This window comes from Oryctolagus cuniculus, chromosome 6, assembly GCF_051225735.1.
Source record: "Oryctolagus cuniculus isolate XC-2025 breed Fujian yellow rabbit chromosome 6, ASM5122573v1, whole genome shotgun sequence".
Classification (NCBI taxonomy): Eukaryota; Metazoa; Chordata; class Mammalia; order Lagomorpha; family Leporidae; genus Oryctolagus; species Oryctolagus cuniculus.
Genome location: NC_142872.1, coordinates 94,725,770 through 94,750,836, shown reverse-complemented (window position 1 = coordinate 94,750,836; position 25,067 = coordinate 94,725,770). Strand labels below are relative to the sequence as shown.

Sequence of the window (25,067 nt, the reverse complement as noted above, 5' to 3'; positions counted from 1 at the left end):
AACATTTACAAGAAAATGGCAAGGCCAAGTTGTTACTTATCAATAGTCACCTTGAATGTAAATGGTCTCAATTCTCCAGTTAAAAGACATAGACTGGATGAATGGATTAAAAAAACAAAACCCATCTATTTGCTGCCTACAAGAAACACATCTCACCAACAAAGATGCACGCAGACTGAAAGTGAAAGGATGAAAAAGATATTCTGTGCTAACAGAAACCAAAAAAGAGCTGGTGTAGCCATCCTAATATCAGTCAAAATAGACTTTAACACAAAAACTGTTAAAAGAGACAAAGAAAGGCACTATGTAATAGATTAATGGATCAATTCAACAGGAAGATGTAACTATTATAACAATATGGTAGAATACAATATGGCATAATTTGGAGTAAGACATATGGAGAAACAGAGGCCAGGAGGTATTTATTCCAGTTCTACCAAGTACTATTAGTGAGATCTTGAGCACATCACTGAAACACTGCAGTCTCAGGTAAAGCACAACAACCTCACTTAACTGATGCAAGAACTAAAATTAATAGCATATCAAAAAGTACCTGAAATACTTGTTAGTAAAATATCATCCTTTCTTCCTTCCTCCTCTGTCTTCTACACCATTTTATTTATGATTTAAAACTTTCATTATTTACTATAGAGATTTTAATACTGATATAAAAATAGAAATAACGACAAAATAAACTCCTTTATATTTCACACATTTTCATTCTCATCGGTAAATTCACTTCATCTTTGCTTGCATCGCTTTTATATTTCCCTTTCTTTGCCCTAATTATGTCAAAGTAAACCTATTCAACTTATCACTTTTAAATATTTCAATACATGTTTCTAGAAAGAGCAATTTTTTGCAATCTGATTATTTTACCTAATAATAAATTAACTAATTCATTAATATCAACAAATATCCAATTCATTTTCAGATGTTCCTGATAATCTCTGCTTGCAAAATCAGGCTACAAGCAATTCTCCATATGTTGCATCTAATTTATAGTCTTTTACATTTCTTTTAATCTCTGTATTCTATCCCTCTGTTTCATGCTTTTACTTGTATTTTTGTTGCTGTTGTTCAAAAAGCATGAGTTTAGTGGGGATTTTTGTCTTGCAAGTTTTCCAGTCTGTTCTTTTCCCTTTGCATCCTTGTGATGTGGTTTGAAATGTCCTTCTGCCCTTTGTAATTTGTGTAATTAGCAGTTAGATCTGGATTAAAGCTTTTTGTTGTTGTTGTCGTTTTTGTTTTTGCCAATGCTACTTCAGAGAGAATGTTACAGCTTCATCTGGAGGCACATAATGTTCCACTGACTATTCTTTGTGGATGTTGCCAACATAGATAATTAGGGCTCAGATCCATTAATTCAGTAACAAATGCCAAATGGTTATTGTCTAGTTATATAATTCCATATTCATTTATTTATTAGAATATTTCTGTGAAGAGAAACTTCCTATAATCAAATATTTGATTACCATGAAGTTCAATTTGTACAAAAAGGGCAGATTAAATGTTACATTCTTTCCTTGTACTCTTAGAATTTTCTCAAGGTCATGACTTTGCTATCCTCATATCTTCCAAAGATTTTTAACAGATTATAAGCATATAAAATATTTTATATAACTCACTGATTTGCAGTAATCATTCTTACTAAAGTTCAAATTTTCTTAACTCATTCCAAATGCGTTACTATTTACACTGGCAATTGTATCTTTTGATATAATCTCAGTGGTCTCTGATGGTGTTATAGACTTCTGCTGTGACAGGTTATGGGTATTTCAGGTTCTTTTTGCACATACCTACTCCAATACATGCGGTCAGCCATTGTTCCAAAAGAACTTAAATACATTTAATTTAACATAGCATACATAGGCTAGAAGCTGGACACTCAGAGTACTAATTGCTCTTGGGTTGGTAATAGTGGTTAAAATTAAGGGATATATATGTTTAAACAATAACTTACTTTCACACAATTCAGATCTACAGAAAAGTTGCAAAAAGAAAAAAAATCAATGAATTCCTGTATACCTTTCACACATATTTCCAAATGTTAGTTGCTAGCATGATAATGTCAATACTGTCAGTTGACAATGATTAAGAATCTTATATTACTATAGATTAATGATCTATGATTACAGTAAAATGTACTATATATGGGTGAAATGATCGTCCTTTCTTTCAATTATTGTTCATAGCCCTTACCAGATTCCTGATAAACTAGGATCTATTTGATTTACTTTTTACTCGTTAAACTTTTTGTTTGGTGGGGCATTAAGCCCAGTAATATAAATTAAAAATACGTTATCTCAAAAACTAAAAAAAGCTAAAAATGAAAAAAAGAAAAGAAAACATTGTTGGGGCCACCACTGTAGTGTAGTAGTTAAAACTGACATCTGTGATGCCAGCATCCTATATGGGGGTCAGTTCCTATCCCAGCTGCTCCACTTCCATCCAGCTTCCTGCTAATGGCCTGTGAAAAGTAATGGAAGATGCCCTGGGGGCAGGCACTGGTGCAGTGGGCTAAAGCCCTGGCCTGAAGCACCGGCATCCCATATGGGCACCAGTTCTAGTCCCAGCTGCTCCACTTCTCATACAGCTCTCTGGTATGTCCTGGGAAAGCAGTAGAAGATGTCCCAAGTCCTTGGGCCCATGCACCCACATGGGAGACCTGGAAGAAGCTCCTGGCTCCTGGTTTCAGATCAGAACAGCTCCAGCTGTTGTGGCTATCTGGAGAGAGAACAAGCGGATGGAAGACCTCTCTCTCTGTCTCTCTGTCTTTCAAATAAATAAAATAAATCTTAAAAAAAAAAAAGATGCCCCAAGTACTTGGGCGCCTGCCACCCACGTGGGAAACCTGGATGAAACTCCTGGTTCCTGTGTTCCATTTAGCCCAGTCCCAGCCATTGTGGCCATCTGGTGAGTAAATCAGTAGATGAGATCTCTCTCTCTCTCTCTCTCTCTCTGTCTCCCTCCACTCTCTGTTACTCTGACTTTCAAATAAATAAATAAATCTTTAAAAAACTACTGGTTGGCAGTTTGTACTATCACTATGCTGGCACTTTATTACTTTTCTCTTTATATGCACGCATATATGAGAAATATATATATGGATATATATGAGAATAAAAGAAGATATGTATGATACTATATATTTTCTTCTTAATATATATAAATTTCCCCCAGAACCACATGAAAGTAACTTGCAGATATGATGTTCCTTTTTCACTAAACACTTCAGGGCATAGGATATTTTCTTACATGGCCAAAATATGATAATCAAAACCAGCAATTAACATTGCAATGATACTAATATACCAACCTTGTTTAAATTCCCCCAATAATTAGAATAATGTTGCTCCTAGCAAAAGAAAATGCTAAATTACATGTGGCATCAAATAGTCATTAAAAAAAAAACTCCATTAAGTTAGAACAAATTTCAGTCCTGCTTTGACATATATACCTTTTGTGTTTTTGAAAAGTAGGAGCAAAATATTACTATCTGGTCTCTCAATTTGTTTTTATAACATTTCCTCACAATTATATGAAAGTCATGCATGCTCGGAAAAAGTAACACAAAATTCAGGTATTTTTTTCATATCGAAAGGAACATGATTTTCCCCATCTTTGGTGGTATCAATCTTGATCACTTGGTTAATGTGCTATATTTTCATGTTTCCTCAGTGTAAAGTGGCTACTTTTCTCTTAATAACTATCTTTTAGGGAGTCCCACTGAAAGTATGCATATTCTCTAGAATTCAACAAAATGCCGCTGACTAATTTTAACTTCTTTGCTGAGCCTTGCCTGTATCAACAGTTGTCTAGTCTGAAGCTCCGGCTTAGTAGGTTAAGCTTCCGCTTGTTGCACTGGCATCCACAAGGGTGCTCCACTTCTCGTCCAGCTCTCTGGTAATGGGCTGGAAAAGCAGTGGAAGACGGCACAAGCGTTTACACTCCTGAACCCTCATGGGAGACCCAGAAGAAGCTACTGGCTCTTGGCTTTGGATCAGCCCAGCTCTGGCTGTTGCAGCCATTTGGGGGTTGAACCAGTCAATGGAAGACTTTTCTCTCTGTTTCTACCTCTGTCTGTAATTCTGCCTTTAAATAAATAAATCAATCTTTAAAAAAATAAATAGTTGTCAATCTGTGGTTTTTCTAATTCCATCTTGTGTTCTAATTTTATTTACTGGTACTCTATTGTGTGGAAGAACTTCTCCCTCACCTAATTTATATATGTATGTGTGTAAGTATATATGTATGTATGTATGTGTGTATACATATATATATATATTTCAATATGAATATGTTGATTTTATTTTACCCAGTGGGTTCTAAAATACAACAATCATTCTTGATTTTTTAAAAAGATTTATTTATTTATATGAGAGGCAGTTACAGAGAGAGGGAGAGAAGTCTTCCATCTGCTGGTTCACTCCCCAAATGGCTACATTGAACAGAGCTAGACCTATCCGAAGCCAGGAGCCAGGAGATTCTCCTGCATGGGTGCAGTGGCCCAAGCACTTGAGTCATCTTCAGCTGCTTTCCCAAGCCATTAGCAGAGAGCTGGATAGGAAGAAGAGCAGTGGGGACATGAACTGGTATCCACATGGGTTTCCAGCACTGCAGGCAGAGGTTTAGCCCAGTACACCATAACATCGGCCCCTCACTCTTGATTTTTATACTTGGTATTTACCCAGGTTTCATAAAAAGGAGTCTCTAGAACCTGAGTTCTGTATCTTTTTAACAAACTCCAGCATTTTTTTAATGTGCCTTTGCTATCTGGCACTAGAAGATATTTCAGATTCAACTTGAACTTTCTTAGTTGCTGCCCTAGATTCAATCATTTCTCAAAGGATCCCGGGTACTCCTTTTTATAGCAAATGGTATTTAGAAAACAGTATCTGGACTTTATCCAAGCTCACTGTCACTAGAGTATGTATCTCAAAAGATGAAAATACTGGGTCCAGCGCCGTGGCTCACTTGGTTGATCCTCTGCCTTGAGGCGCTGGTGTCCCATATGGGTGCCAGGTGCTAGTCCCGGCTGCTCCTCTTCCAGTGCAGCTCTCTGCTGTGGCCCAGGAGGGAAGTGGAGGATTGCCCAGGTCCTTGGGCTCCTGCACCCATGTGGGAGACCAGAAGGGGGCATTTGGTTCCTGGCTTCGGATCGGTGCAGTGCGCCAGTCATGGGGGCAATTTGGGAGGTGAACTGGCGGAGGGAAGACCTTTCTCTCTGTCTCTCTCTCTCACTGTCTAACTCTACCTGTCAAATAAAAAAAAAGATGAAAATATTATGAGTTCCTAATGGAACTTCTCATTTGAAATCAGGATTGTGGAATTTGTGCTTACATTTATTGATAGTACAGATGTGCTTCCATTCTCTTGTGCCAGAAATGCTAGTTCCTTATTTTTTGTATCACACAAAGCATACACAATAGCCTGGTTATAATTACATCAAGACTGTCATTAAAAACCTGATTAGTGGGGCTGGCACTATGACATAGTGGGTAAAGCCACCACCTGCAGTACCAGCATCCCATTTGGGCACCAGTTCAATTCCAGGCTGCTTTATTTTCAATCCAGCTCTCTGCTTTTGCCTGGAAAGCAGTGGAAGAAGGCCCAAGTCCTTGGGCCCCTGCAACCACGTGGGAGACCCGGAAGAAGCTCCTGGTTCCTTGGCTCTGGATTGGCACAGTTCTGGCCGTTGTGGCCATGTGGGGAGTGAACTAGATGATGGAAGATTCTCTCTCTCTCTCCCTCTCTCTCTCTGCCTTTCAAATAAATAAATAAATAAATAAATCTTTTTTAAAAACATGATTAATAAAAATGTTTTAAGACTGTATTGCATAGGAAGCCTTTAATCTAGCAGTTAAAACATCTGAGTCCTACAATGTAGTACATGGGTCTGACTCTCGGCTTGGGCTCCTGCTCTCTTCCAGTACAGAATTCCAGAATTCTTCCAGTGGTGAATTCTCAAGTAAGTGAGTTCCTGCAACTCACTTTGGAAACCTCAATTAAATTCCTGGCTCCTAGATTTAGCCTGCCCCAGTTGCTACCATTGTGAGCATTTGGGTAGTAAGAGATGGGCTTTCTTGCTTTCTCTCTCTCTCTCTCTCTCTCTCTCTCTGTCTCACTCTCTCATTCTTTTTTGTGTGTCTGTGAGATTTATTTATTTATTTTTATTTGAAAGGCAGGAGAGAAAGAGAGATCTGCCATCCTCTGGTTCACTCCCCACATAGCTGCAAAGATTAGGACTGGGCCAAGCCCAAGTCAGGAGCCAGGAGCTTCATCTGGGTCTCCCATATTGGTCACAGGGGTCCAAGCACTTGAGTCATCTTCCAATGCTTTGTCCAAGCCATTAGTGGGGAGCTGGATTGCAAGTGGAGCTGAGGAGTGAGCCAGTGGATGGAAGATCTCTCACTCTCTTGCTCCCACTCTCTCTATAACTCTTATTTTCAAAATAAATAGATAAATATTTAAAAATATATTTAAATGATTCCAAACTGTGATATTCAAAATTCTAAGAAGTCAAATTTCTTTTTCTTTGCTCCCTTCTCTGTACCTCTCCTTCCTTCTCTTTCTACTTTCCCTTCTCCCTTAGGTATTTTTTCTCACAATTTGATGTGTATATGTGTGTAGGCAAGCATGTATGTGCATACTACAGTATGAGAGGTTTTTGTACTGTTTTGGTTTTAATATAAGTAAGTAGGTATCTATAATTCTATTACAATTACTTAAATAAATGGGAGCACACTATAAACAAGATTATTATTCTTGCATTTCCATTTAATAATATATCCTAGACAATCATCCAATAATATATATTATTTCATTTTTATAGTTGTATAATCCCTTGTTGTATGGGTATACTAAAATTTATCCAGAATTATTCTACATTTTTGTTAGTAAAGTGGTTTGACAGTATATAGTCACATAGGTAGTTTTTTCATATGTTTCCCTTCGTGTCCCTGGAATAGACTCATGGAAATAGGATCATTTGATCAAAGAATAATGGTACATGTAATGTTCTAGATACTGCAAAAGTCCCCGACAGTGTTTGCACCATTTTGCATTTGTACCAGCAATGTGTGAAAGTGCCCGATTCCCTGAGCTTCACTAATAGAGTATTTTGACAAACTTGGGAATTTTTGTAAATGTAGCAGGTCAGTAAGTTTTGTCAGTGTAATAGGCTTTAATTTGCATTTCTCTTATTTTGAACAAAGTTGAGCAACTTTTCATAACACTAAGAAGGACTATTTCACCATAAACAATCTGCTTATATTGTTTGCTTTAGTGGAATTGGAATATTTTTATTCTCCATTTTTAGAAGCTTCCTCTAATTAGCCATATTAAGTTTCATCTGTGATGCAAATTGCAAATATTTTTCCTTGATTATGAATTTCCACACTTGATGATTTTTATCCCTTAATTAATTATATTCATTTGAGAGGTAGAGAAAGAGAGAGAATGCTCCCAGTCCCTGTTTTACTCTTCAAATGCCTGCAATAGTCAGGACTGGACTGAGACCATAACCAGGAGCTGGAAATTCAAAGCCAGTGAGTTTCCCATGTGGATGGCAGGATCAAAGTACTTGAGCCATCACCAGCTGCCTCTCAGTGTTTCACTAGCAGGAAGCTAAAAACAGAGGAGGAGCTCAGACAAAAACCCAGGCATTCTGATATGGGATATAGGTGTCCTAGGTAATATCTTAAGTGCTAGATCAAATATCTATCCCTACAATTTATTTTTAATAGACAAGTTATTTGAACACAAATATGGTAATAATCATGCTATAGAACATATAAGAAAATTTGCATAATCTTCCTTAATATTAGAATTGTTACTTGTTTTAAAAAATGACTAGTTATGTCATATAAAGAAATTCCATGAAATTTTTCCTACTGTCAAAAATTCCATGTGATGCACATGTATGTCACATGGAGGTAGGCAAGAAATTCTTCAACATAGAAGCAGTACTTAACGGTCATAGCAATGTAGGTATACCCTGCTAGACAAATAATTTCTAAAGTATTCTCCAATCAGTGGGCACAAAAAGCAATAGAAGCTTTTTGGTTTTGTTTATGTGTTTGCCTAGGGAGGAAATGAACAGAAAGAGAAACAAAGTCAGTAGCAAAACAAAACTATCTGGAAAAAAGACATTCTAACCTAAAGGAGTTAAGATTTCACTTCTTCCAGTTGTCTATTCGGTGGGGCAACTATAAAGGCAATATAAAGTCCATGGCCCATTACATCTGCATTGTATTAGCATCACACTTACAGCTAGTTTGAAAACATTTGAAATAGGAACTGCTTATGAAATTTTAGGGAGACAAAATGACACAGTGTTTAAGTAATGGGTCTTGGAGTCAAATTTGTGCTCAAATATGAGTTCTGCATGTATTACTTATAACTGTAAATTTACTCAAGTTAGCGAGGTCTCTGGGCTTCAACTTTCTTAACTGTGAAATACAGATTTTAGAGTTTCCCCATAAGCTGTCATGAGTTCAAGTGAGAAGATGGACACAGAGCACTTGGCACCTTGCCCATCACACTTGCTGCTTGTTAAATGTACTCATTCATTATCTGCCTGTTTAGTCTTTCCCACTGTCTCATGTATATTTAATTTCCATGTTGAAACATTAGTTGTGAGTAGGAACATTACACTGTCTTAACTGTCTTTCTAGATTACTGTCATATGAAAACAAGTCAGAGCTTTTCACACAGAGAAAACGCCTTGATGATGGGAAAATGGGGGAAACAGGTTATAAAATGAAGAGCAAATTAAACAGAGAATCAGGTTTTTTAAATTTAATTTAATTTTATTTTTTTGACAGGCAGAGTGGACAGTGACAGAGAGAGACAGAGAGAAAGGTCTTCCTTTGCCGTTGGTTTACCCTCCAATGGCCGCCGTGGCCGGCACGCTGCGGCCAGTGCACCGTGCTGATCCGAAGGCAGGAGCCAGGTACTTCTCCTGGTCTCCCATGGGGTGCAGGGCCCAAGGACTTGGGCCATCCTCCACTGCACTCCCTGGCCACAGCAGAGAGCTGGCCTGGAAGAGGGGCAACCGGGACAGAATCCGGCACCCCGACCGGGACTAGAACCCGGTGTGCCGGCGCCGCAAGGCAGAGGATTAGCCTAGTGAGCCGCAGCACCGGCAGAAATCAGTTTTTAATATGTTCTGGTTAGTTACTTACTCAGCAATCATTCACCAAACTCTTAGTACAGGCCATTCAATAGCCTGTGGGAAAGGATTTCCTAATAAGCAAGATAGCAATTATTAATTGAGTGACTGTTCTGAGATAGGCAATGTATAGAGAACTATGGATATAATATTCCAGTACAAATTCTGAAATATTAACTGCCTGGGTTTGAGTTCTATCTCTTTGGCTCATTATGGAGATAGGGGAGCTTATAAACTCTAGAAACTCTTGTAATTCCAGCTATTAAACTGATAGAACATATCTCACAAATGTGGTTTCATTAACAGCATGGGATTTGGAAATAATTTCCCTAGGTTTGTGTTCCGCTTCTTCTCTTTTCTATTTATATAAGCACAGGTAGATGGACAAGACCTTTCTGAGTCTCAATTATCTCACTTGTCAAATGGGAATAAAATTCTCTATTCCACAGGCTATTGCTAAGTACTAAATTAGATAATACAGATAACTTAGAATATAGTCTGGCATGTAATAAGTTTTCTTTTTTAATAAGTTTTCAATAAATGTTACCTACTTTATTAGCATAAAATAACCATAATTTTTATAAAATTATTAGTCCAGGGTCAAGAATACAGTATGTACTAAATAGTATATTACTGTCTCTGTTACATATAAATCTCAAGATTCAAGGACTGGAAACAATTTCACTACCAATCAATATATAACAACAGGTGATAAAGAGAATAGTATTTCTGATGAGTAATCTCAAAGATGTATAGTACTCAAAAATGTGTATTTTTCCTTAAGCCAGAACATGAGGGAGACCAGTCTTATTCTTCAATATCAAAAACCCCTGGGGAATTGTTCTAATTGAAGTTTGTTTTTGTCTCTTGACATCTGCCTGTGTCTGCAGAAATTATTCTCAGAACGCAAAGGAAAGTAATGCTCTCATTTATGGAAAGAATATATTTGTAAATCATGGTAAAAACACATAACACGGAATTTACCATCCTCACCAATTTTAAATGAACAGTTTGGCAGCATTAAGTGTACTCAGTCTTGTGCAGCCAATCTTTGTGAAAATGAATGCTGAGCCTATATTTTTCATCTTGCAAAACTGAGACTACACCCATTTTACAAGAACTCCATCTCCTGCATCCTCTGACCCCTGGAAGCCACCACTCTACATTCTGTTTTATCAGACTTGACTGCTTTAAATATTTCATGTTAAATGAAATCATAATGTATTTATCTTTCTCTTGTTGGTTTATTGCATTTAGCATAAGATCCTTACAGTTAATCCATGTTGCATCATATGAATACATTTCCTTCCTTTTGAAGGCTGAATAGTATTCTATGGTGGGTATATAGCACACTTTGCTTATCCATTCATCTGCTAATGTGCATTTGAGTTACTTTTACCTATTTGCTATTATGAATAATGCTGTTATGAAGATGATAAATATATTTTGGAGATTCTGCTTTCAATTCTTTTAGCTACATACTTAGAATTAGGACTGTTTGTCAAATATTTTATGGTGTGTGTGTGTGTGTGTGTGTGTGGTGCCTAGTCAATTCTTGATTTGATAGGTAACTTATGATTAATGGAAATTTAGTTCTGGAGAAATCAAGTCTGAAATCAAGTTGCCAGCAAATTCAGTGTCTCGAAGGGCTGCTCTCTGCTTCCCAAATGGTTCTGTCTCCCTGAGTCCTCACATGGAAGGAAGGATGAATATTGTGTCTTCATACCAGAGAGAGGGAATAGAAAGGCCAAGCCTCTCAAGCCCCTTTATAAGTGTGCTAATCCTATCCATGACGATATAGACCTCATGATATAACCACTTCCTAAAGGCTCCACCTCTTAACACTATTGCACTGGGATCTAAGACAACTCTCCCAATTTTTCTACATCCTTATCCACACTTGCTATTTTCTTAAAACAATAGTCATTCTAAGGGATGTGAGATAGTATTCATTGTGGTTTTGATATGGATTTCTCTAATGATTAGTGAACTTGACCATCTTTTCATATGCTTTTGTCAATTTGCTTACCAAGTTTGGAGAAATGCCTCTTTAAGTCCTTTGCCCATATATATTGATTGAGGTATTTGCTTCTTTGCTGTGGAGTTGCAAGAGTCCTTTATATATTTGGATATGAATCCCATACTAAATATATGATATGTGAATGGTTCTCCCATTTCATTAGCTCCCATTTCATTCAGTTGACTGTGTCCTTTGATGCTTAGAAATATAAAAGAGTTTTTTGAAGATATCATTAATTATATAATAGAGTATTTTATGTGTAAGGATGAATGAGTGACAATTTTCTTAGGATTCAATAACAGGAGTACTCAGATTTTCCATAAGCAATTGGTTTGTTCAGATCCTGTGGATGGTGATGTCACTTATTGACAAAAAGCTCAATTGTGGCCCAAGTGAAGCAACAATACAGAACATCAAAACTGCATTTTGTACAGAAGATTTACATTTTCCATGTTTTATTCCTCTAAAATAATTTTCCTACATATATCACTGAAATGTTTTATGTTTTTGGTATTTTAGATGCCTACCTAAAATTATTTTTGTGGGAAATTAATCAATAATATTTTTAATAATTACTAAAAATGTCTCATGTTAACAGAGAAGGAAGCTATAGTTAGCAGCTATAAATAACTTGCTGAAGGGCACAGGGTCAGCAAATGGTAGGAGCCAAGATTCAATCAAATTTTATCTTTATATTTTTCCAGAATATCAGTCTACATCTTCAAGTAGTGACAAAAATAAATACCCACAGGAAGTGTCATTGGGACACAGCCACTGAGAGAATGGGAGGTAACAGCATACTGTCCAAGGGTGACCAGGGAAAAATGGAAATTGAAGGACAGAAAACAGAAAGAGAACACCAACTAACATGAACAAAAATGTGGAAATGAATAACACGACCTGGAATCATGGAAGTCTATCTGCTTTTTCCTATTCCCTGATTCCCTGTTGAGTAGAGATTCTAAATAAAGAAAAAGAGGGAAACAAAGCACAAAAAAAAAAATATGAGAGAGTTAGGGAGAAAACATCAGAGGAAACTTCACTCAAAATAGAGGGACAGAGAGGACCCACATGGAGGGTGTGGACACACACAAATCAGGACCCCAGCAGTCAAGAGCATCCACACCAGCTTTGGAAAGAGGTGAGACCAGACTGTAGCAGCCCAAGCCACTGGCAATAAAGCTGCAGGAAAAGCCTGGAGGGAATCCAGCTTTGAACCTTGTGGGCCATAGTGTAACTATCAAACTAGAGAAGAAAAAAGGTGGGCGCAACACATTTCTCTCTCCATGATCACCCTGCAATGGCATCCTGTAACAAGCCAATAGAGAGCAAGCACCATTTTGAGCATATGTAACATCTATGCCAACTCATGTCCACACCCAGCAACCAGCCGAACAGAGATTCCTGAGTCTGGTGGGAAGAACTGTTGGGGGGTTGGGGGCTCCTGACTATTAGAGATTTGTGTGCCAGAACTGTGAAAACACTGATACTGCAGGGCTTTGAAAACACTGAGGCTGCATGAGAAGGCTCACGGTATGGCTGGGATTTCGGGCAGTCACTGTGGGAGACTCCACTCGCTCAGGGCTCCCTGGTTGCCTGATGAGGGACATTGCTGGAGAATCTGCCTACAACGAGTACTGTACAGATCCTATAGTGCTCCTTGTGGAAATGCGGATGAATATTATATCCACTTGGGCAAGCACCAGCACCCAGTGCTTCCTTTGAGGAGAGGAAATGAGCTGAGTGTATGCCAACAGAACAGAAAAACTACTCCTTGTCCTCCTCCTCCTCATGACAGCCTATGGGGAAGCTCTAATTACCTGCATTTTAAACTTAGTAAAGTTGAAGCCCAGAGACCTCACTAACTTGAGCAAATTTACAGTTAATTGGGGACTTCAATACCTCACTTTCAGCAATGGAGAGACCAAACAGACAGAAAATCAGCAAGGAAACAGCAGTTAATCAACACTACACACTAAATGGATCTAACATGTATCTACAGAACTTTTTTTTTCTTTCTTTTTTCTTTTTTGACAGGCAGAGTGGACAGTGAGAGACAGAGAGAAAGGTCTTCCTTTTGCCGTTGGTTCACCCTCCAATGGCCGCTGTGGCCGGTGCGCTGTGGCTGGCGCACCGCGCTGATCCAATGGCAGGAGCCAGGTGCTTCTCCTGGTCTCCCATGGGGTGCAGGGCCCAAGCACTTGGGCCATCCTCCACTGCACTCCCTGGCCACAGCAGAGAGCTGGCCTGGAAGAGGGGTGACCGGGACAGGATCCGGCGTCCCGACTGGGACTAGAACCCGGTGTGCTGGCGCCGCAAGGCAGAGGATTAGCCTAGTGAGCCGGCCTCTACAGAACTTTCCATCCTAGAGTTGCAGAATACACATTCTTCTCACTGTCTGTGATTGATCAAGTCTCAGCAAATTGAAAAAATAAAATAAAATTATATCTGCATCTTCACTGACCAAATGCAATGAAGCTGGAAATCAGCAACTCAAGAATATCTACATCATATGCAAATACATGAAGAATGAACGACATGTTTCTGAAAGAACGGAGGGTCATAGAAGAAATAAAAAAAAGAAATCAAAAAATTTCTGAAACCAAGTGAAGACAACAACACAACATACCAAAATTTATGGGATACAGCAAAAGCAGTGTTAAGAGGAATGTTTATAGTAATTGGTACCTACATCAAAAAACTTGAAAGGCACCAAATAAATGAACTATCTATACACCTCGAGGATCTAGAAAAGCAATAGCAAACCAAACCGAAAACTTGTAGAATATGTGGGGAGCAAACCGGACTAGACTGAGTTAGTGGAATTAAGACTTATTCTATGCATCTGCTCTCCCACAATATGGCGCTGGGAGAGAAGTAAACAGCTTCCACACAGCTGCCTCCAGTTCAACCAATAAACTGTAGGACTTGCTACTGATTGGAGGAGAGCAGCGTGCTCGGCGTGTGGGCAGCCGAGTTGGGATTGGCGGAGGAGGACTATAAAGGAGGAGAAAGACGGCATGCACCAGGGAACATCTATGGGGAACATCTAGCTGAAGGAACACCTGTGCAGCCCCCCAGAGAGCCGGCCGGCGGTGTGCCGCTCCCCTGCTGAAGTGGGGAATGTGGCAGGGGGAGCCGCCCTTCCACAGAGGTGGAAGGATCAGCAGCCAACCCGGGAAGGACCAGCAGCAAACCCGGGGAGGGCCGAGCAGACGAAAGAACAGCGCAGGGTCCTGTGTCGTTCCTCCACGAAGAGGGGGAGCGACATAATGGTGCCGTGACTCGGATATGAAGCCTAGGCAGGGTTTGGTGTCGTTCCTCCACGAAGAGGGGGAGCGACAGAATAGAAATAATTAAAATTAGAGAAGAAATCAATAAAATTGAAACCAAAAAATAATTCAAAAGGTCAGTAAATGAAGAGCTGGTTTTTTGAAAAAATAAACAAATTTGATACACCATTGGCTCAACTAACCAAAAAAAGGAGAGAGAAGACCCAAATCAATAAAATTAGAGATAAAAAAGGAAATGCAACAACAAATGATACAGAAATAAAAATAATCACCAGAAATTACTACCAAGAGCTGAATGCCAACAAAGCTAGAAAGCCAGAAGAAATGGATAGATTCCTGAACACATACAACCTACCTCAATTGAGCCATGAAGACACAGAAAAACTAAACAGACCCATAATTGAGATGGAAAGTGAATCAGTAATAAAGACCCTCCCAAAAAAGAAAAGCCCAGGACTGGATGGCGTCACTGCAGAATTCTACCAGGCATTGAAGAAGAACTAATTCTAATTCTTGAACATAGATGCAAAAATCAACAAAAATTTAGTCTATCAAATCCAACAACACATCAGAAATATCATTCACACGGAACAAGTGGGATTTATCCCTGATGTGGGGATGGTTCAACATTTGCAAATCAATCAATCTGATACATCACATTAGCAAGCTGAAGAACAAAATCTGTATGATTATCTCAATAGATGCAGAGAAAGCATTTGATAAAATATAACACACTTTCATGATGAAAACCCTAAGCAAATTGGGCATATACCTCAACACAATCAAGGCACTTTATGACAAACCCCCAGACATCATCCTATTGAATGGGGAAAAGTTGGAAGCATTTCCACTGAGATCCAGAATCAGCCAAGGATGCTCATTTCCACCATTGCTATTCAGTATTGTCTTGAAAGTTTTAGCTAGAGCCATAATGCAAGAAAAAGACATCAAAGGGATACAAATTCAGAAGGAAGAAGTCAAACTATCCCTATTTACAGACAACATGATTCTTCATTTAGAGGATCCAAAGAACTCCACTAAGAGACAATTGGAACTCATAGAAGAATTTGGTAAAGTAGCAAGATATAAAATTAATTCACAAAAATCAAAAGCCTTTTTATACACAGACAAAGCCATGGCCAAGAAAGAACCTCTAAGATCAATCACATTCACATAGCTACAAAAAAAATCAAATACCTTGGAATAACTTTTTTTTAGGTCTTCCATTTACTGGTTCACTCCCCAAATGGCTTCAACAACCAGTGCTGCACTGATCCGTAATCAAGAGCTAGGAGATTCTTCCAGGTCTCCCACGTGGGTGCAGGAGCCCAAGGATTTGGGCCATCTTCTGCTGCTTTCTCAGGCTATAGCAGAGAGCTGGATTGGAAGAGGAGCAGCCGGGACTAGAACCAGTGCCCATATGGGATGCTGGTGCCACAGGTGGAGGATTAACCTACTGCACCACAGCACCAGCCCCACCTTGGAATAACTTTAACCAAAGATATCAAAGATCTCTACAATGAAAATTACAAAACATTAAGAAAGGAATAGAAGAAGATACAAAAAAATGGAAAGATCTTCCATAATCATGATTAGAAGAGTCAATATCATAAAAATGACCATACTTCCAAAAGCAATTTACAGATTCAATGCAATTCCAATCAAAATACCAGGTAAGTTTCCCAGATATAGAGAAAATGATGTTGAAGTTCATATGGAAATACAGGAGACCCTAAATATCTAAAGCAATCTTATACAACAAAACAAAGCTAAAGGCATCATAATACCAGATTTCAAGACATACTACAGGGCAGTTATAATCAAAACAGCATGGAACTGGTACAAAAACAGGTGGGTAGACCAATGGAATAGAATAGAAAGGTCAGAAATCAATCCATGCATCTACAAACAACTTCTATTTGACAAAGGAGCTAAAATCAATCTCTGGAGCAAGGACAGTCTCTTCAACAAATGCTGCTGGGAAAACTGGATTTCCACATGCAGAAATCTGAAACAAGACCCCTACCTTGAACCTTACACAAAAATCTACTCAAAATGGATTAAACACCTAAATCTATGACCTGGTACCATCAACTTACTAGAGAACACTGGGGAAATCCTGCAAGACATTGGCATAAGCAAAGTTTCTTGGAAAAGAACCCAGAGGCACAGGCAATCAAAGCCAAAATTCACAGACGGGACTATATCAAATTAACAAGCTTCTGTACTACAAAAGAAGAAACACTCAAGAAAGTGAAGATGCAACTAATAGAATGGGAGAATTTATTTGCAAATTATCCAACTGATAAAGGAATAATAACCAGAATATATAAAGAGATCAAGGAACTCAACAACAACAAAACAAAAAATCTAGTGAAGAAATAAACAAAGGACTTTTTAACAGACATTGTTTAAAGAGGAAACACAAATGGCCAACAGACAAATGAAAAAAATGCTCAGGGTCACTAGCTGTCATGGACGTGCAAATCAAAACCACAATGAGGTTTCACCTCATCCCAGTTAGAATGGCTTTCATACAGTGTTGCTCCCCGTCTTCGTGGAGGAACGACACCAAACCCTGCCTAGGCTTCATATCCGAGTCACGGCACCATTATGTCGCTCCCCGTCTTCGTGGGGGAACGACACAGGACCCTGCGCTGCTCTTTTGTCTGCTCGGCCCTCCCCGGGTTTGCTGCTGGTTCTTCCCGGGTTGGCTACTGACCCTTCCACCTCCGTGGAAGGGCGGTTCCCCCTGCCACTTTCCCCACTTCCGCAGGGGAGCGGCACACCGCCGGCCGGCTCTCTCGGGGGCTGCACAGGTGTTCCTTCAGATAGATGTTCCCCTTAGATGTTCCTGGTGCATGTTGTCTCTCTCCTCCTTTATAGTCCTCTTCCGCCAATCCCAACTCTGCTACCCACACGCCAAGTACGCTGCTCTCCTCCAATCAGGAGCAGGTCTTACAGTTTATTGGTGGAACTGGAGGCAGCTGTGTAGAAGCTGTTTCTCCCTTCTCAGCGCCATATTGTGGGAGAGCAGATGCATAGAATAAGTCTTAATTCCAGTAACTTAGTCTAGTCCGAGTTGCTCCCAGTTGCTCCCCACATACAGAAATCAACAAACAATAAATGCTGGTTAGGATGTGGGCAAAAATGTACCCTAATCCACTGTTGGCGGGAATGTAAACTGGTAAAGCCACTATGGAAGACAGTATCTGAATATAGACCTATGATGACCTAGCCATCTCGTCCTTGGGAATTTACCCAAGGGAAATGAAATTGGCATATGAAAGATTTATCTGCACCACCATGTTTATTGCAGCTCAATTCATAATAGCTAATACATGGAATCAACCCAAATTCTCATCAATTGAAGACTACATAAAGAAATTATGGGATATGTACACCATGAAATACTACACAGCAGTAAAAAAAAAAAATGAAATCCGGTCATTTACAATAAATGGATGAATCTGGAAAACATCGTATTTAGTGAAATAAGCCAGTCCCAAAGGGTCAAATATCACATATTCTCCCTGACCTGTGATAACTAATAGAGAACCTAAAAGGCAATCTGTAGAAGTGAAAAGAGAAACTGTAGGCATCAACTATGATCACTGTGAGGTATTTGTGGTATGAACTGAAATCATAGACATCTTAAGAATTATATGTATGTGAATAGTACTGTCATCTCAACTTGTATACTGGCTGTGTAGGCAAAATAATGGATTCCCAAAGGTGTCTGTGTTCTAATTCCCTAAACCTGTGAATATGTTCTATGACATGGAAAGAGGACTTTTCAGGATTCTGGATAAAGATCTTGAGATGAAACCATCATCTGAATTGGCTGGGTGGCCCCAAGCTAACATGATTCCATAAAATCAGAGAACTATTCTTGGCTGAAGTTATAGAGAGAAGAGCTGATGCTGGCTTTAAAGGTGCAAGGGGGCCATGCATGAGCTCAGGAATAAGGTACCGCTAGAAGCTAGAAAAAGTGAGGAAATAGATTCCCCCAGGCATCTCAGGAAAGAATCTTCCCTGATGACATCTTTTTTTTTTTTTTTTTTTTTGATAGGCAGAGGGGACAGTGAGAGACAGAGAGACAGAGAGAAAGGTCTTCCTTTGCCGTTGGTTCACCCTCCAATGGCCGCTGTGGCTGGCATGCTGTGGCTGGTGCACCACGCTGATCTGAAGCCAGGAGCCAGGTGCTTCTCCTGGTCCCATGGGGTGCAGGGCCCAAGCACTTGAGTCATCCTCCACTGCACTCCCGGGCCACAGCAGAGAGTTGGCCTGGAAGAGGGGCAACCGGGACAGAATCCGGCACCCTGACCGTGACTAAAACCCCATGTGCCAGCGCTGCAGGTGGAGGATTAGCCTATTGAGCCACGGCACCGGCCCCTGATGACATTTTGATGTCTACATCAGGAGACTCCTGTTGAGCTTTTAGCTTACAGAATTGTAAGACAATATATCTGTGGTATTTTAATTTTTTACAGCATCATAGAAAACCAATATGATGACTCAGGAAGGAAAACAAAACCCTTGTGAATAAGGAATTTGCTGGAGTTCCCATAATTGAAGAAAAATCCTTAAATAATATTATATATCTTTCCGTGAACGCTCAAAATTGTTAAGGGGAATTTAAAAGAAGGAACTGTGCTTATTTTTATCATTACATTAAAGACAGGTGAAAGGTCAACACAAACTGTAAATCACTCTGACTGGCTGAGTTACAGTATCAGCAGGAAAGTCACTCTCTTATTTAGAAACATTCAGAACGATGAGCTTCATGGTCACCAGAGGGTGCTCCTGGACAGGCTGTCTCATCCAAGGGTGTTTTTCCATCAAGCAAAGCATGATGGCTATGGCTCTGGAAGCCTTGATTCTTAACTGCCACTCTTGAAAATCAAATCTGAGAATGAGTCAACTGTTTTTCACGGATATAAATACTTTTTCCAATAAAGACATATTTATGCAGATATTTGTCATGAAAAATAATAAATATGCAATAAATTTCAGCAATTTTCATGAAGTGTCCAAAAATAAGAATATTAGGTAAGTATATAGAAATTGGCAGTGTCATACAATTTAGTTAAATGGACACAGCCCTGACCTAGCACTGGGAAGAAAGAGAGTATAGAGGAGAGGATATGTCCTCAGGAAGACACTGAGGCAAGTGTCAGGGAATCTCAATTTATTCAGTGTTGAACCTATTTTGGTTCAATCAGTAATCAAAGTTCTTCAGCTCACCAAAAAAGGTGTGAACACCAATGCTGCTGCAAGCAGGGGCACAGGGCACAGGGGAGGATGAGAGCCAGGCAGAGGAACTGCCCCACCCAGGCTGCCTTACGGACACGGCAACCAGAGGTTGGCAGAACACTGGAAGAGGCAAATGATCTCAAAGAATGATTGATGATTGTATCTTTGTACTAAAAAGGAACATTGACTATAGCTGCAAGAGCAGGGAATTAAGTTTCTGCAAACTGTAAGGAAGGTGATGGCAAAAGGAGACCAGCTTGGCAAGACAACGAGGGATGAAAAGAGGATGAGGAAACCTGAACAGACCCTGGAGACCACACCTCCGCTCATCACACTTGATACGGTTTGTAGTCAAGACCTAGTGCACAGTAAGAAATGAAGACAATTTAAAATATGATTATGGCTTATTAATAGGAATTCATATTTAACAGTATATTTGTTTTTTGGTTATTTAACCAGAAACGCATTTTTATGACACAAGATTCAAAAGGTATATTCCCATTTGGACTAGAATGTTACTGATTTTGCAAAAATAATACAATTTTATGTGATGGCTTTATTATTTTAAAATGTCATTATGTATAAGATTCCTTTTTTTGCTCAATTCTTTCCAATGTTTTCTTTCGAGCTATATATATCAAGCCACCAAGGCCAAATTTCAACCTATCTTTGAGAGATATCTGGACTGATATTCACCAGATATTGATGATGACTACTTCTAAGTACTTCTTCCTTTTCCATCCACATTTCTAATGTCAGGTTTTATTCAACTGGAAAAACATATTACAAGAAATTGAGTACAGAAGCAGCTACAAAAATCCATCAAAATAAACATTAAAAACATTTTTAAAATGTAAACAAAGTAACTTTCTCATTAATATTTCATTTTGGGGGAGAGAGTGAAGGATGGAGAAAAGTGAGAGTGTGTGAGAGTGAGATATCTTCCATCTGCTGGTTTATTCCCCAAATGCTAACAACATCCAGGGCTGGGCCAGGAAAAGGCCAGGAGACAGGAACACTCTATCCTGGTCTCCACATGGGTGTCAGGGTGCTTAAACATCTAGACCATCTTCCATTGCTTTCTCAACTGCTTTAACAGGAAGCTGGATTATAGACCATAGACTCCGCATTAAGCAAGCAGAGTAGCAGGACTCAAACCAATGCAATGAGATGCCAATGTAACAGAGCACAACTTAACCCACTGTGCTACAATGCAAACCCTTCACTGATTCTTTTTCTTTTTTTAGTGACTAAGCATGTAAAGTTTTTATTAGTTTTAATTTCTAACATAGAAACTATTAGCACATACAATCTGAACATACCAACTCTCCTTGGGGTTCTCTACCATTTTTAAGACTGAGAAGGGGTCCTGAGATTAAAAAAAAAAATTTCTCCAGTGACTCCTAAATGTATATCACAAAATCAAATCTATTTCATGAGCAACAACTCATAGAAAAAAGTTTAGTAGACAACTCAAAACAAACAGTCCAAATGATAACCATGTGCTGTCTCAACCTGACAAATCTGCTTTCTCACTGGTTTCCCAGTTTTGGTTCCCACATTCACCAAGTTGCTCATCCTCTAATCCTAGGAATGATTTTGGATGATTTCTCCCACAACTCTCCATGTACAATCCATTAGCAGGAGTTCCACCACAATGCTGTTGAAATACATTCCTAATCGTATCATTCTCTCACAACTATCACTTTAAAGCACCATCATAGTCTCTTAGCACTTTGCAAAATGAAAACAAACAAAAAGCCTTGCTAGTGAAGTTTTCATAGAGTAACTGCAGAAATGTATAAGTGTCTTCATTTACATATGGCAGAATTCAAACAATTCATCTCATAAAATGTTATATTTTAATTTTAATACAGTAATTCAGTACTTACATTGATTCTATTTTCTCTAAAAAAATTCTAAAAGACCTTAACTCAAAAGAGTAGTTGATACATATTTAATGCAACAACAACTTTCCTAAGAGAATCTAAGCACCTACCTTTGAAAGTTTTAAATGTTAGTACCAAACAAAGTATATTTGAACATTTCCTATGTTTTAGAAACTTGAATTTATACAATGGATTAAAGAATAAATTCTACATTTTATTTTTGATAGATATGCAGTGGGGCTTACCTTATCAAGTTCATCTGAAATTGCAATACCTAGGATTCAAAAGAGATTTATAAAAAATTTAGAAACAATATTTAATAACCTAATGTGAAAACAAAAGTTTTTTTGTAAAACCAATGCAGCTCCTATTCTATTTTATAAGTACTTCAAAATATGTGGCACATCTTTTCAAATAATGGAAAAAACTATGACAATCATGAACTGCTGATAAAATGTAAATGGCACAAGGAAAACAAAGCACTACCATATTGCTGTAGGTGCTAGGAGCAGAGCAAACATGCAAAGACAATCATGGGGATATTGTGAACAGCTTAGCCTGTCACAAGGCGAAAGGCAAAACAGTAGTTGGAGATAATTTAAGGTGTTTGTCCTACAGTCCTATAGACAGCTCTCTTGAACCAAGAGAGACAGGATTCCCTGTCACAAGTTCCACTTCTCACCCTCCATATATTCCACGTTGACGTCAGATTCCTTCTTATTCCTCCAAAATTATTCCATGTCAACAACAGAAAAAGCTTTATCCTTAATTTATTTTCCTGAGATCATAGATGTTGTTAACCCATTTTCTTTCTTCAATTACTATCATCTCTTTTCTATTCTCTCTCTCTCTCTCTCTCTCCCTCTCTCTCTCTCTCTGTGTGTGTGTGTGTGTGTGTGTGTGTGTGTTTCAGTAGTTCTCTTTTTGAAAGGAACAGGAATTCTTTCCTGAAATCCAAGGGTTCTTTGTTGCAATGTTTTCTTTCTCGATACACTTCAATTAGTATAGTGATGACCAGTAAATGTTCATTGCCAACACAGACTTTGTTGCTGAGCTAGTTGTTGAATTCCCATGGACGTTTTCATTTCAACATCTCAAACAAAGATATTAATCTATTTATTTTTAAACAATGGTGTGCCTAGGGCCAAACTCAGGCATTGTAGATGAGTGGTGGAGCAGAAGAGCCCAACTCCAGGCTTGGGAGAGAAAGCAAAGGTGAGATGGTGTCAGATTCCAATAGGAGATGGGCCAAGATAAAAGGAAAGACTCAAGGTCGAAGTGCAAGGAAACACAGAGGAAATAAGAACAAGATTGAAGGCGAAGTTCTGCAGACTATAAAGAGTACGGAATAACGAGATGGGTACAAAAAGAGAATGCAAAAGTCTCAAGATATTAGACTCGAGTCGAGGTCGATTCTGGGGTCCTGATCCTCTCCCTGCGCATGTGCAGAGTTCCGCAACAGTTTAGAGAGTAATTTACTTATTCATAAAGATCCCTCACACCACTAACCAAAAAACCAATTGTGCAAAAAGCAGACAAAATACATGCTTCTTCCTCTCAGTAAATGGCACCATTCTTCCTCTTGAAGATGAAACTAGAAACAGGGGTATATTTGACGTATATTGTTCATAGCAATATTCTATGAAATTCTTCGGTACTTCATAAAAGTTATTGATAACTAATCATTTTTATATCACTACACACACAAATAAAGGGTTTAGCTACCACTTAAGTGGTTTTGATCAATCCAAGTTTAACAATCACTCAATACTGTTAGTGTATTATGAAGGTAGTTCCTTCAGACAACGTTAGGGGAAATGGCTTTATGGAGAACTAGCATTGGAGCTGTGCTGTTACTACTACCCAGTGCACCGTGGTACAGAACCCTGAGATATGATGGGCTTATAGTCAGGGAGGGGATACTGGGCATATAAGGGTTCCTTGGTGATCATAAACATTTCTCAAGACCTAATATAAGTCACATACTTATGACTGCTTAGATTTTTAAAATACATATAGTTATAAATGGTCACTTAGAATAACTCAGATTTTGAGAAAATTTAGAAAATGTATGGTAGACCAAATGGTTTATGTCACAGTCTACAGTAGAATTAAAATACACTATTCAGTTTATACAAGTCACAAATATATTTATAAATGCTTGTACTTACACATAATGCATTCTACAAGAATGTTCCTTTGCAATATGAATTCAAGATTAAAGCCAAATAACATATTTAAATGTAAATATTTATAGGACAAGACTTAATATGGTTTAAGGGACACAAAGAGTAGATAAGATGAAGTAAAATCCTCTTTCTATCCAGTCATAAAGCTTAGATAATTGAAATTAAATGAACCATGATTCAGTTGTCAGGGATTGTGGACAATCTCTTGATTTTTTAAACTTGCTGCATTAATGCCCTTGGGCCTGCAAAAAGAATTTTCTCATTCAATTTTTAGAAAGCTATCAGTTGATCCTTAAATTTCATCTACACCTCAGATTTATGAAACCATTTTTCATAAAGATAACAGCAATACATCATTCATGGTAAATGTAGCCAAGAGCTAGCAAATCAAAAAACTATGAAGAGTAAAAATGTGGATCACACAGTTACAGCTCCTCTTGATTTTGTAAGCACCATGAGCTATTTTTCAGAGCTGAAAAATTTTAGCAGTAGAAAACGGAGATGAAGATAAACATTGCTAGGAAGATATATATTTCATTACTAAGAAGCCATGGGCTCAGAATAAAACTCAAGCTAGCTAAATGAAACACTTGGCCTAGGAAAGAATTATACCTCAAGTTATCCCAAGTGTTTGGTCTGACAATATTTTGCTCAGATATCTAATATCATATTTGCTTAAAATTTACATATTTTAATGACTTTGCCTGAGAAATCATCCAAATAAATCTCCATTCTATTACATATAATACTTTCAGCTTTCTATCATCAATGTCAAATTGCCCAGGGTATTTTTCACTTTTTAAATTTCATTTTAATCAAAGCTCAAGCTAATTAGAAGCAATTGAAAGAATTTTAATGAAACATTATACTTCAGATAAGCATGGTGCTCCAAGGGTAGCCATTCATAAAGTAACCAGGATACTTCTGCAAGCACTTAGCAGAATGCCCAAAGATATTCCCTGAGAAGAGATGGGCAATTTCTAGGCATTTAACTAACTTTCTTTTTTTAACACTTATTTAATAAATATAAATTCCCAAAGTACAGCTTTTGGATTACAGTGGCTTTTTCCCCCACATAACTTCCCTCCCACCTGCAACTATCGCATCTCCTGCTCCTTCTCCAATTCCATTCACATCATGATTCATTTTCAATTATCATTATATACAGAAGATCAATTTAGTATATATTAAATAAAGATTTCAACAGTTTGCACCCACACAGAAAAACAAAGTGTAAAGTACTGT

General features: G+C 38.4%; 1 protein-coding gene across 11 annotated transcripts in view; it reads right to left on the bottom strand.

Moving 5' to 3' along the window:
- C6H8orf34 (chromosome 6 C8orf34 homolog) overlaps window positions 1-25,067 on the bottom strand; it is a 498,572-nt gene that overhangs the window by 332,112 nt on the left and 141,393 nt on the right. For 10 of the 11 annotated variants that reach the window (XM_089335333.1, XM_089335332.1, XM_089335329.1 and 7 more), the window contains one exon: window positions 21,879-21,907. The exons of the other annotated variant lie outside the window; for it this stretch is intronic. In XM_089335333.1, the coding sequence (XP_089191459.1) occupies window positions 21,879-21,907 (29 nt within the window). The remainder of the gene's footprint in view (window positions 1-21,878; window positions 21,908-25,067) is intronic. 11 annotated transcript variants of the gene reach the window in all.